Consider the following 12575-nt stretch of genomic DNA (forward strand, 5'->3'; position numbering starts at 1 on the left):
TGCCTCCTTTTTGCAAGAACTTCCCTTCGAAACAGACCAGCGGAAACTTTTTCGATAGGCGGAGATGTTTGCGCGAGGCGACTCGATGGCTCACCTGGCTGCCAAGTGACGCTGCATGTTGTTTCGTTTCCTATGCACGTAAAACCGGATCCCTACTGCAAACTGAGCCCACAAAACGACGTTGCATAGTGTAGGTTTTAGGGACGTTCGTTTTTAAGGACCGGCGGCAGTTGTCCCAAACGGACAACTTGGGCGCCCTCCCTCTGGGATACAGACATCCTGCATATGGTGCACTCCTGGAAAGGGACCAATCGCGGCACGACATCGGTGTCACGCAACTTCACCGACTGTTCCTTGGCAGGCTTCTCGAGCCTTTCGCCACTTTTCACCGAGACACCTTCTCTCTCCCTCTCCCGTTACTAAGGCACAAAGTTCACCAAAAAGAGTATTGATAAAAAGGAAGACCGAAGCGAATTTCGACGTTTCATTTTACGGGCACGGTTAAAAGTCTAGGGACCTACCGTACTGATGGTACCCCGCCTGACAGCGGAAGTGAAAAGAAACGAGCCTCCGGACCCGCACAAACTTTGGGGGTGACGTCTCACATACCTGCCTCTGATTCACAGCATTATTAGTTTCGGTCTCAGTGGCTCCCGCCAGTTTGTGCAAGACGTCAGTTGTTAAAAAGTATACACCCAAAAAATGAAAGCCGTTTACAACTCCCCGTAACGCCGAATTAGAGCGCAGCTCTTGAGGAGGAGCAGCCAAGGCCACAAAGGTCACGTGACCCCCCCCCCCCTGAAACACGTGACCCCCCAAATCACGTGGGGGGTCACGTGACCTGGGGGTGTCACATGACCCCGAGAAATTTTCTCGCTAGATTTAGCGGGGAATTTTTTCCGCTTAATTTAGCGGGGAAATTTTTCTGGTAGATTTAGCGGGGAAAGTTTTCCGCTAAATTTAGCGGGGAAATTTTTCCGCTAGATTTAGCGGGGAAATTTTTCCGCTAGATTTGGCGGGGATATTTTTTCCGCTAGATTTAGCGGTGAAATTTTTTCCGCTAGATTTAGCGGGGAAATTTACCCATAACGAACCGCACGGCTACGCCGACGGCTACGCCGCTCAAGCCGGAAACAGGCGCCTAAGAGCTGCGCTCTAAAAATTAGTACATATCCTTTTTAAAGTGGATAATAAACAAGAAAAATCATTGATGTCATCATAACACAAGCGAGAGTAACGCTTGCCTTAATAAGACACCTTTTTCATCATTGGTGCTCTAAAAACTGGTGCTCCGACAAAGTAAGCTTTCTCGACTTCCGAATTGTGCGATGTCAAAGCGGAAACAGAATTTTAAATCGGAGATCAATTCACCACACATGGCCACACACAAGCCCATAAGAAAGTTTTAAACCCTAGCAAATTTTCCAAGTAGTGCAAACATAGTAGCAATTTCTCCAGAATGAACATCTCTAAAGCCCACGCTCTTCCGAGATACCGGCCGCTTCATGGACAGCCTCAAGCACCATGTCGCGGAATCTGACATAAAGAACTCTAAAATAAACCTCCAGGAGAGCTGCAAGGGACTACAATTTAAAACTACAAAAGCACCAGGGAACTCCCTATTGAATCTTCTGGAAAGTATTGAAGTCCTAAAACGAACATCCTGGAGAACCTCTAAGAACACTAAAATATTTTCTGGAGATAATAAAAAAAAAATTAAAAAATAATAAAAACATCGAGTGTAGTCTCAAAGACCTAAAAGGAACCTCTTGGGAAAACCTTCAAGAACCCTAAAAATACTCCTCACAGAGTTTCAAAGAACACTAAAATTAACCTCCTGGAGAGTTTCAAAGAAGTCAAAGGAACCTTTTGGAAAACCTCAAAGCCTGAAAAACCCTCTCAGGGAGCATCAAGGAACTCTAAAAGTAAGCTCCTAGAGTCTCAAATGAGTGAAATAAACCTTCTCGAGAAACTCAAATAAAAACCTCACAGAAAGCCACAAAGAGTAATATAATGCCCTTGTAGAACTGCAAGACACTAAAAAAATAGCCTTCTGGAAAGCCACAAGGAACTCTAAAACAATGCTCTTGGAGAACATCAAGGAACTCTAAAATGAATCTCCACTAAAACATACCTCTTGAAGGACCTCAAGAACTCTAAAATGAACTTCCCAAGGACCATCAAAGAACTCTCAAGCTGACCCCATGGAGAGTAAAATAATTCATATGAAACTTCTGAATAACCTCAAAGAACTCTAAGAGAAACGTTCTATATCTATAGAATCTCACAAAACACTAAAAAGGAACCTCCCAGGGAGCCAGACTTCTGAAAGAACCCCCACGAAAACAACCAGGCATAGAGAGCAGAGGCTGACGAAAAACCCCAAACAGCCTCCAGGAGACCATCAGGATAACATCTTACCATCAGGCAGTAGATGGTAAGAAAACCTCTGAAGGAGAACTTTTAGAGGGACAAGAACCCTACAAAAAGGTTTACAGAGGGCATCTCCAAGAGATTACTACTAGGGCTGTGCGAATAGTGAATTTTGATTTCGAATCAAATTCGAGGCGAATAACGATTTTGGCAGAATATTTTCGAATTGAATGTTGAATACTTGCTGTTCATAAATCTTGGCCGCAAAGTGGCATGCAAGATAATTATTGCAGACGTGCAATTATTAAGTGGGCTGATTTGTGAGAATGAGACCCTAATTAATTCATGTATGACTTGTTTACTGGAATACAGGGCGCCAAGATAGGCAAAGATGGCGCAGGCGTTGCTGGAGCTCATTGATTGGTTTCTTTTGCCCATTTTTAAACGAAGTTGATGAAATGACTACGGTGAATATATTTGAGAGCTCCCACCATAATATTTGTACCATTTAATTTGCCGAACGTGTGAGTATATTTTTGATTTTAGAAATTGTTTCTTGCGTATTTTTAGACAGTAAACAAACACGCAACTCGAGGTCGCCAACACTTGAAAAGGCACGAATATTACAACTGCTCTCGAATCGAATAGCATAATATTCTAAACTACTATTCGAATATTCGCACAGTACTAATTACTACTTTCATGGTTCTTGCCACCAAGTCCAAATGCACACCACAAGTGACCGAATGGGAAGATTCTTAGGGATAGGAACTGCATGTGTTTCCACAGCATGGTTCTACACTGTTTCCATTAGGCGTTATGGCTCATAAATGTAATGGAGAAACCTATGACGGGTTTTTAACTGGGTCCTGCGCAATAACTTGGAGTATACAAATGGTACAGAATTGTGGCTTGTTTGGGAACATGCTCATGAAAGAGAAGAATTTGGGGTGTTTACTTAGTAAAACGCCTATGTTAACTGCAACAGATAATGATACTAGTTTCCAACTAAAAGGTGCCATTACAAATCGATCCCACCTATAAGACACCTCAATTTGAAAGAGTTAAGAGTTTTTTAAGTTTACTGACATCATATGGAAACTGCCTTTAAAAAACAATCTTTAGAGAAAAGTGTTTTTACTTGCTTTGCTTTACCATTGAAACAAACTAGTTATTTGTTGCAAAGACGCAATGGTCTATGGGTAGTCTGCTAATTGTAATTAAAGTTTCTTAATAAATCCATATCAACAGAAAAAAAAAAAACGTGATTACAGCACCTCCGGCAGAGAGGAGGTGCTGTAAGGTGCTGTAAGGGAGGACGATCTCTATGCAAAACGTAAGGTCACGCGAGCCGTGCATCGCCGTTTACTTGTTGATTTATTTCAAGGCTAGCCTAGGAAATGTATCAGTTGCAAGTGAGAACACACGAGTATGAACAAACTAGACTTGGTTGCGCGCTTGTAGCTTACAGGATCGTCTATTGCAACCCGCAGCGCAAACGAAAAAAAAAAGATACAAACAGACCAAAACTTGAACATAAGTTAGCGTACATTATGCACTATCGCCACAGCAATATGCATACACACGCCAGCATCCCCTCGCATCCTCTCTAATGCAAGTGATTGAAGTTCTGCAACCATTTTTTTCCAAGGTAGCTATATACTTGTAGCGTTATAGTGTTCTGCAATTGCCACGCACACTCTCAAGTCAATTTTGCCTGTAGCGAGTGCCATACTATTTCCCCCACCTTTTTACCATACAAGCACAGCACTGCAATCTTTTGCCTGTGGTAAACCTTCACCCACAAATGTACAATGCGCATTCCCCCCATATCCACGCACGATTGCCTTTCGCTTTACGGATTATACGATTTCATACTCTGCATGTTCCCCTCACAGAAATAGAAGACACGTGCTTCGAGTCGTCAGATCTCATCTGTGCCTTGTGTCATACTTTTTAAAAAGGTTTACAAGTTACCTTTACCTAATAGCATATCACCAATGTACAGACATAAATATATATACTATATACCGAGACACACATACATGTGTGAACACTATAATAAAACCCGATTTCATGGGCATGCAACATGCAATGTTACAGGTTGCCTTGATGTTATACCCCTTGTCCCGAATGACCCATTTAAATAATACTGCTTATATGCTGAGATATGGCAGTTTACTTGGTGCCCATCACGCAGCATTTGTTCTGATATGTACATATATATATGCAGTTTTCTTATTGCTTCCTTGTATTTGACGAGGCCAGATGATACAATAAAGGCTTCAATCCGACAGCGTATGTCTGGACTTTTCTCCTTGCGCCGAGCCATAAAACGGCATCGCTGTGGTCATATACATGGCCAGGCAAAGCAAGCGGCCACCCAATTCCGAGGGTTCAGCTACTGTATCTACATCTACTTATTATTTTTATTTCTCTTCTTTTTCGCAACATCTCCTGTTAACAATGTGGCAGTTGCTTTATGGCAAGGCCTTTGAGTGGTATTGCTCTACATGTGGTGAATGTTGTTCAACACAACTTAAAAACAAAATGAATGTATAATATTTAGTCACTCCATTTTTATAAATCAAATCATTTTCTTAGCTCACTTGTTCACACTTGGATTGTTCCGAAGTGCAAGACACAGGTACAGTCTTCAGTGCCCCAAAAAGTGGTAGACAAGTAAAACCATTTTTCTGCAAGGCAGAAGACCATTATAGAATACTCCCCTCTCCCAAAGAGTGAGGGTAGCAAAGGAGGGAAAGAAGAGACTAGGAGAGAAGGACAAAGCTCAGCCAATCAGAGCACACTCTCCACTTAGAGGTGGAGAGTATTTGGGAGAGAAGAGTGAAGGAGAGAGGAAGGACAATCCCCAGGGGAGGGACATGATCCCTATATGTTGGAAATAATCCCCAAAAGAAAGACTCGATGAGGGAAATAGTTTTTAAAGGGGGAACTTAATCCCTGGTAGCAGACAAGATGGGGCACTGTGGGCTATGTGCACAAGCACAATAGCACTCTAGTAAGATCCAGTTAGTACACCAACATTTTAGAAGAATGTTTAAACAGGCTTTATCTTACAAAGCACTGGTTCACACGAATGTTGGCATTTATAACCGAACAAGCACAACCTAAGGCACTCCCTTTGTCAATATCCTTACACACAACATGTGGGAACAGCCACAAATACACAAGGGTTCGTGTTCGTACAAAAACTGAGCCGACACTGCACAACTGCAATGACTCCCTGAAACGCAACCATTGAGCTGCGAGATTTACACAACGAAAACCAAGCTAGCAGATGAGAGCATCCTCTTGTGGCCCTGCCACTATGGCGTTCGGATACGGCTTTAGACCTTTTTCGTTAGGCAGTCTATGAGGAGATCCACATCCGAAAACGTCTATACAACGCCGAGCTGGCAGTGCGTCAAGATGCAAATAAATAAACACGCATGCAATGTTCCGCAATGCGCGAGATGACCCCCTCTAGGACGGATGTGGCACAGTTTGCTGCCGTGCCACTTCTGTGATCCTCGCCAGGAGGAACTGCTTGTCCTTTCCTTCAAGCACGAGCTTGTCCTTGAGTGCCTTTTCCATGTGAACGTGGGCTGCCGACACGGACCAGTAGTAGTACACGGTGATCCTGCAGCAAGGATGACGAGGACGGCGAACACCAAGAGCTGAGATCGTCACAGCCCCAGACATGCGAGTCGTCTGCTAACGTAAACGAAGACCCGCAGTTCGTCTGCCACAAACAAGCATAGGCCAACGAAAAAAGTTAAGCGAAATTAAAGCGAGTATTACAGGGTGTCTAGCAAATTATTATCCTGAAATTCCCTGACTTTTCCAGGTTTTCCCTGAACATTTTAGGTGAAATTCCCTGGCCACTGTAGAGGCGGTTAAATATATAAGACCATTACAACACAAGGCATTGAGCATTGAGCACTGTGAGGATCATTTTGCACGGGCTTAATCTAACTTGCATATTCCGAAATATTCGGGTTCGTCCAGTCTGGATTAAACCAACACTTGCTTGCCGCCGACATCGTCAGTGAAGAGGCCGCTTCCGGAAACACGATGAAAACACGACGCTCAATTACACACGTCAATAACCCAATGGCAGCATGGCCGCCAGATGCACTCTTTCGTATACTGTCGTCTTTAGGCTTGGCACCCTCAATCGAATCCAAGGCTTGGACTGGATATGTCGGCTGTTCCCTTTCCATCGGGTAAGCAGAGCCCGCGCTCCACTCTTAAGCAGAATTTTGTGCCTATTTTTCTGCCCCAAGTTCTCAAGTCTCTGCTCAGGGCACTCGATGGCATTTCTGGCTCATTTTCCCTGACTGGGCTCGCTTTTTGACAATATCCCTGACAATTCCCTGATTTTTCCCGGTAATTAAAATTCCCCTGACAATTTCCGGTTTTCCCGGTCACTAGTCACCCTGGTATTAAAACCTCTAGTTTCTTCAAAAGTGTGTTCGCCTAACCCCAGTCAGTGACACCTACCCTACGACAAGTTTACCACACCTTGCATAAACTATTTCGTGCTACGCCATTGAGACTTAGTGTTATCTTCCGCAGTGCTGCAGCCCCAAACCATCGCACTAGCGCGTGGCGTCCTCCTGCATCTCAATCGCGTGCAATCTCGTGTAAAGAAGGCTGCAAATGAGGCCGAGCGTTTGCACAGGTAGTTTTGACGGCATTAGTGCCCCGTAGAAGCTATGCCAGCCTCGATAATGTAGCACAAAATGGTCGACACCAAGTATGGGGTAGAAATCGGGGTAGGTTCCGGAACGGACACATCTGAAGGCTGAATGCACAGATTTGCATTTGAGTGAGATGGGCTACGTTGTAACTGCATGTGGCCACTTACGACAAAAGAAGACTGGAGGACACACTGGCGCCATTTATAAGGTAGACCTAGAACAGCTTTGATCAGCGTATAGCTAGGCCGAAGGTTTTGCAGTATCTGCAAGATCAAATCTACGGACCATCTGTGAAGAATGGTCGCTCACATTGTTGTCTAAAGTGTTTCAGGCCCACGACAAAAGAACGATTCATAGAAAATGAGGAGATATATGTATGTCGAAAGCGTTCCAGGGCTATCCGATAGGCTGCACAAGTGTGTCATCACGTCGTAAGCAGCGTCAAGCAGTCGCAACGTGGTTGGTAACAGTCGGAAGCAAATGTATGAATCAGCCTTTATTTAAAAAAACATATGCAAAAAAATATTTTTTTTAACAGTTTAGATAGAAAAAAAAAATGTAAAATATATTTACAAAAAAAAAAAGAAGTCTAGAACATTACTTCCGGTGCGAAACGAATTTGTAGTTGGCGCCCACGGAAAAGTGGCTATTAGAGTCACGTGACTGGCTACTATAGTCACATGGTGCTTGCGCTCTTTCGGGAGCTTCCTATTGACTCTAAATGTTACTTATTAATCTTCGTTTTAAAGAGCAACTCCGCTTCATTTTAATATAGAGAAAACTATGCAGCCCTTTTCAGTATCATCTAGGAAAACCAGATGTCAAATATTATGATCTTATTCTGTCTATATATTTAATAAACTGGCCAGCAAACTTTCAAATGAGCCAAGTCACCAAAATCTGCCAACTCTGGCGTGTGACGTGAGGTGCCACGGTGTTGGGGCAGCCAACATTGAGCCACTACGTCAGAGGCATATCTACGCCATTCTCACATTTTGTTTGTTTTTGCTTCTCGGAGCAAAACTGAACGATGACGTCATGAGTTCCTCCTCCCGGTGTTGGCTATATGGCGTCCACGTGACCACCATAACCCGGATGTGCTAGTTTGCGCTGCCCTGCGCGCCAGCCGAGAGCTGGGAACTGAGGGCAGTGCATTTCATCCCGCCGCTGTTGTAGTTTAAGAACAATGTTTTGTTTCCGGTACAGGCGTACAGGTGTGCAGCTGCCTGCTCGAACTACCAGTTGACCAGCCGGGGAGTTTGTCTTTCACAAGTCTCCACACAACAGTGCGCCTCTGAATGTACGGACGAACATCCTGTGCCGGTGGGGCTCCGGGAAGCCGTTGTCACCAAATCGCAGAACAATGATCTGTTCCGATTGGTTGAGCTCATCACACTAACTAAATTGCTGTTACCAGCTAAATAGCAAAACGTGCGTGAAAAGACCAGCTCTGCTCTGAAACTAAGGGAATGTGTGCTGGAGCATACTTATCACGTCATTGATTATTTTCGCTGACTATTTTGCTATTGACAATAAACGTGTAGTCTGCCGTACAGCTTCATAAAGGTACACAATTCAGGCTACTGAAGCAGGAGACACATGCACGGTCAAACGACCACCGCGTCGGTCGCACTACTTGCCGGGCGTTTCCCAGTGAACGGGCATATATGACCAGGCGTGAAGGCTCAGCTTTTTTCGGTAAAATAAATGTGAAGTTGGAGCTTTATGTGCCAGACCTACGAAGGGCATCTAGCATGCCCAAGCGGAGGCCTGACGATTAATTTGGACCACCTGAAGATCTTGTGACACGTAACCGAGATCTCAGTTACACGACACCTTCGAGGCAATAAGCCCGCAACAAATTGCGGGTACCTCGGTCGAGATTGCAACCCGAAGCGTAGGCTGGGGCCGCAGTGGTGCAGATGTTGTTGGATGTTGTAGCAAACTTCACTGGTGAAAATTGCAGGGCAGACGACACTTGCGCTTGGCTCTACGTTCGCCTGCCGTCGCATGGAGGATCACGTGACCTTTTGGATCACGTGGTTCGACGTGACGTGGACATGACTCTGACGACACGAGATCAATGTTGCCTGTTGCAACCGAGTTTCGGTTTCGGTATCTGCTGATGTTTAAACTAAAATTACAGAAATAATATTCCACATTTCGTGAGTCTGAAGACGTAGGGCTGCTTAGTAGTGCTTTGCGAAATGGAATCACATGTAAGCCTATAATTTTTGGAATTGAGCGGAGTTGCCCTTCAAGTGAAACAAAAGATTGAAGATTAATAAGTACAGTCAAATCTCGTTAATTCAAAATCGAAGGGGACCGAAAATTTGTTTGAATAAAGCAAAGTTTGAATTATCAGAAGTATCTCCTCATCGAGACGCATAGGATGGGGCCTGCATGTTAGTTTGAATTATCCACAAGTTTGAATTAAGAGAGTATGAATTAACGAGATTCGACTAACTTTTAGAACTTATGGGAAGCTCCCAAAAGAGCGCAAGCACCACATGATAGACCTGTGCGCCGGTCAGAAAGTGATGGCAGCGACGTGCTGGAGTGTTCTCTTCTCCAGGTGGCCGTCTGGAGAAAGGTCTCTAAATAATAGCAATAACTTTTACAGGGGAGCTGTTAAGCGCTAGTTTCCCCAGGATCGTGTCTGTCCGCAAAGAAATGTCGGCACAACACTCCGATTGCTGCCGTCGCTCATAGATGGTGGTAGCTGTCCACAGTGTTGTGTTTGCCGGGTGTCTGGTTGCACCGACGCTCATAGATTGCGGCAGCCTTTCACCTCTGGCTTGACAACTTGCGGCCGGCCATTACTTCATTCCCCCATGATAAAAACAAAACAGCGCAAAGACAAGGACGAAGTAGAACAAACCACAGGACACAGCGCTGTGTCCTGTGGTTTTTTTTACTTCGTCCTTGTCTTTGTGCTGTTTTGTTTTTATCATGTCAACTTACCAACTAGCCCAAACTTCTATGTTATTCATTTCCCCTATTATAATACAGCTTTGCTGGTCTTCCTTCTTCACCAGAGTGGAAAAGCTCAAAGTTTTTTTTCTGAATTTTTTTTTTTGACTAAACACGACTTGTGAAGTTTTTTTTTTGTTGTTTGAAACAATATCTTAAATTACTTTGCGCATATACACCAACTCACTGTTCACAGACAAGTCCGCTTTGCCCATACCAGGTGTGGGCATTGCGCATGCGCAGAAACCGAATTCGGAAGAAGTGACGCGTCTGCGCATGCACACTGCTGACAGCAGCGCCACCACAGTGGTGTGACGTCGAAAAGCTGAGTTTCTATAAAGCAAAAAAAAAAAACTCGTTCAGCTGGCAGCGTGTCATGATCAGTATGTGGCATGGATGTGGGGGTTCTGGGGTTTTCAGCAGCGGCGCTGAACGGCTCCAACGTAACTTGAGGTGGCGGCGCAGCGCAACGGCGCACAGGTCTACGTGACTACTAGTCACACGCCAGTAGTCACGTAGACCTGTGGGTGCCCGCGGACGCCAACTACAGATTGTTTCGCGCCGTAAATATAGCTACATTTTTTTTTTCTCATTCTAAATATTTTTTATGACTATTCTCCATCAGGCTGCTCGAATTTACAGGCTCTAAGCCAGGGATGCACAACATACGGCCCGCGGGCCGCATGTGGCCCACGAGCGCTTTTCTAGCGGCCCGCGTCCTGGCTCAGCACAGAAATTCGCTTACTATGCCATTCTATCCATTGAGCGCCCGCTCCGCTTGGCAAGCAGCAGTGAAACCCTCTGACCTACTTCTCTGTCTTCGGCGAAGTAACTACAATTTCTCAACTGAAATTTTCCCTCTTCACTAATCCCACAGAGAACAATAAAACAGCATGTGCAGCTGTCCCTGTCCATGGTGTGGATCTGTCTCAACATGTCTGTACATGGAACGCGAAAACTTGTTGCTCTATCTCAACAGATCCCTTCCCTCTTTCACCACGGACGCTATCAGCCCCCTCCCTTTTTGTTAGGGTAGTTAGGGGTCGCATCATCGGATTGGAGGACTGTGATCCGACAATGAAATTGGAACTTATCGACCTCCAGTGTCCACCGGCGCTGAAGACTATTCATCTCGAATTTCAGCTGCACGAGTTTTACAAAAGCCTGGACAAGAACAAGTACGGAAACCTGGTGGGCCACGCCTAAAAAATAGTCGTCACGTTTCGGGAGCAAGTATGTCTGTGAGCAAACCTTTTCACTGATGACTCTCAACAAGAGCCGCCCTCTATCTTCCATGATGGACATGACATTGCGAGATGTGCTGACGACGGCAACGAGTGAGATGACACATGATATCGGAAGCCTGACTGCAGCCAAAATGTGCAACACGTCGCACTAGGTGCGGCCCGAAACAGTTTTCAATAAACCAATTTTGGCCCGCCTAAATTTTTAGTTGTGCACCCCTGCTCTAAGCATTCTAGAACATCAGAGATTGCACTGAAGAGCGGCCAATTTCCCTAACAAAAACTAGATGGAAAATCCTGACACACCCCCTTTTCTGCGATTCGGCGCAGAAACCAGATGGCTCAGTCGCACGTGTGGGAGCCAATTGCTTGCGATCACTTCCCGTGCAGCGGGGGGGCCGACCGGTGGCACACTCACTTTCAAATGTGTGCCGATCACGCACGAGAAGCGAGCGCTCGCGATTGGCCGTCGCACGTCCAACGACACCCTCTGGTTTCTGCGCCGAATCGCGGAAAAAGGGACGCGTCGCAACCTTTGATTTGGCTTTTGATGGGGAAGTCGTCCCATCGATGCAATCTTGGGTTTCTAGGGTGCTTAGAGCCCGTGAATTGAGTTGCGACAGTAAATGGAAAATTTCGGACTAGTGCCCCTTTAGGACCGCGCCCGTGCTTAGCCAACAACACGAGCACTCACGCCAGGACCACCACGGCAGGAACAGCAAAGGCGACGCTGGTGAAGAAGTTGACGATGTCCACCAGGGGCCAACCCCAGGAGCGCACCGTGAACCGCACCACGTCCCAGGTGGCCCCAAACCGCTGGAACGGACCGCACGCCAACGACGGAGGAATCCTGCGACAGCAAACGTCACGCTGTCCAAGACGTCGTCATGCACGCTCGGATCAACAAAGGTGACTGCAGCGTGAACACCTACCCTAGTCACTAGAAAATGGGTTGCCCTTTCTCCACAGAAGGTCTCTGTACGGACTAGATTTGCTTCATCTCGTCTCGTCAAGACAAGGCCATACTTTACTTTGAAACACCTCCAACAGAGGTTTGCTATCTAGCAAGGTGTGTAGTTGGGCGAGTCAGTGCACGCACGACGAGGGTAAAAGAAACAGTGCAAAAAGGATAAAGAGAAAAGTGGACAAAGAACAAGGACAAGGGACAATGATGTGTTTGTATGTGTTTCCCACTTATCCTTGTGTACATCTAGCCTGTCACACAAACACTGCCTATAATGACATAACTACTAGAGACAAATACCATATTTACTCGCGT

At 45.5% G+C, this 12575-nt stretch overlaps 1 protein-coding gene across 5 annotated transcripts in view; it reads right to left on the reverse strand.

Moving 5' to 3' along the window:
* Positions 1 to 4778: 4778 nt before the first annotated feature.
* Positions 4779 to 12575, reverse strand: part of LOC8028714 (transmembrane channel-like protein 7) — a 75534-nt gene continuing 67737 nt past the window's right edge. For all 5 annotated transcript variants that reach the window (XM_040500920.2, XM_040500918.1, XM_029993864.3 and 2 more), the window contains 2 exons: positions 11991 to 12146; positions 4779 to 6016 (listed from right to left, as the gene is read on the reverse strand). In XM_040500920.2, the coding sequence (XP_040356854.1) occupies positions 5860 to 6016; positions 11991 to 12146 (313 nt within the window). In that variant the 3' untranslated portion in view covers positions 4779 to 5859. The remainder of the gene's footprint in view (positions 6017 to 11990; positions 12147 to 12575) is intronic.

The sequence above is a fragment of the Ixodes scapularis genome, unplaced genomic scaffold (assembly GCF_016920785.2).
Source record: "Ixodes scapularis isolate PalLabHiFi unplaced genomic scaffold, ASM1692078v2 PGA_scaffold6__148_contigs__length_123643588, whole genome shotgun sequence".
Lineage (NCBI taxonomy): Eukaryota > Metazoa > Arthropoda > Arachnida > Ixodida > Ixodidae > Ixodes > Ixodes scapularis.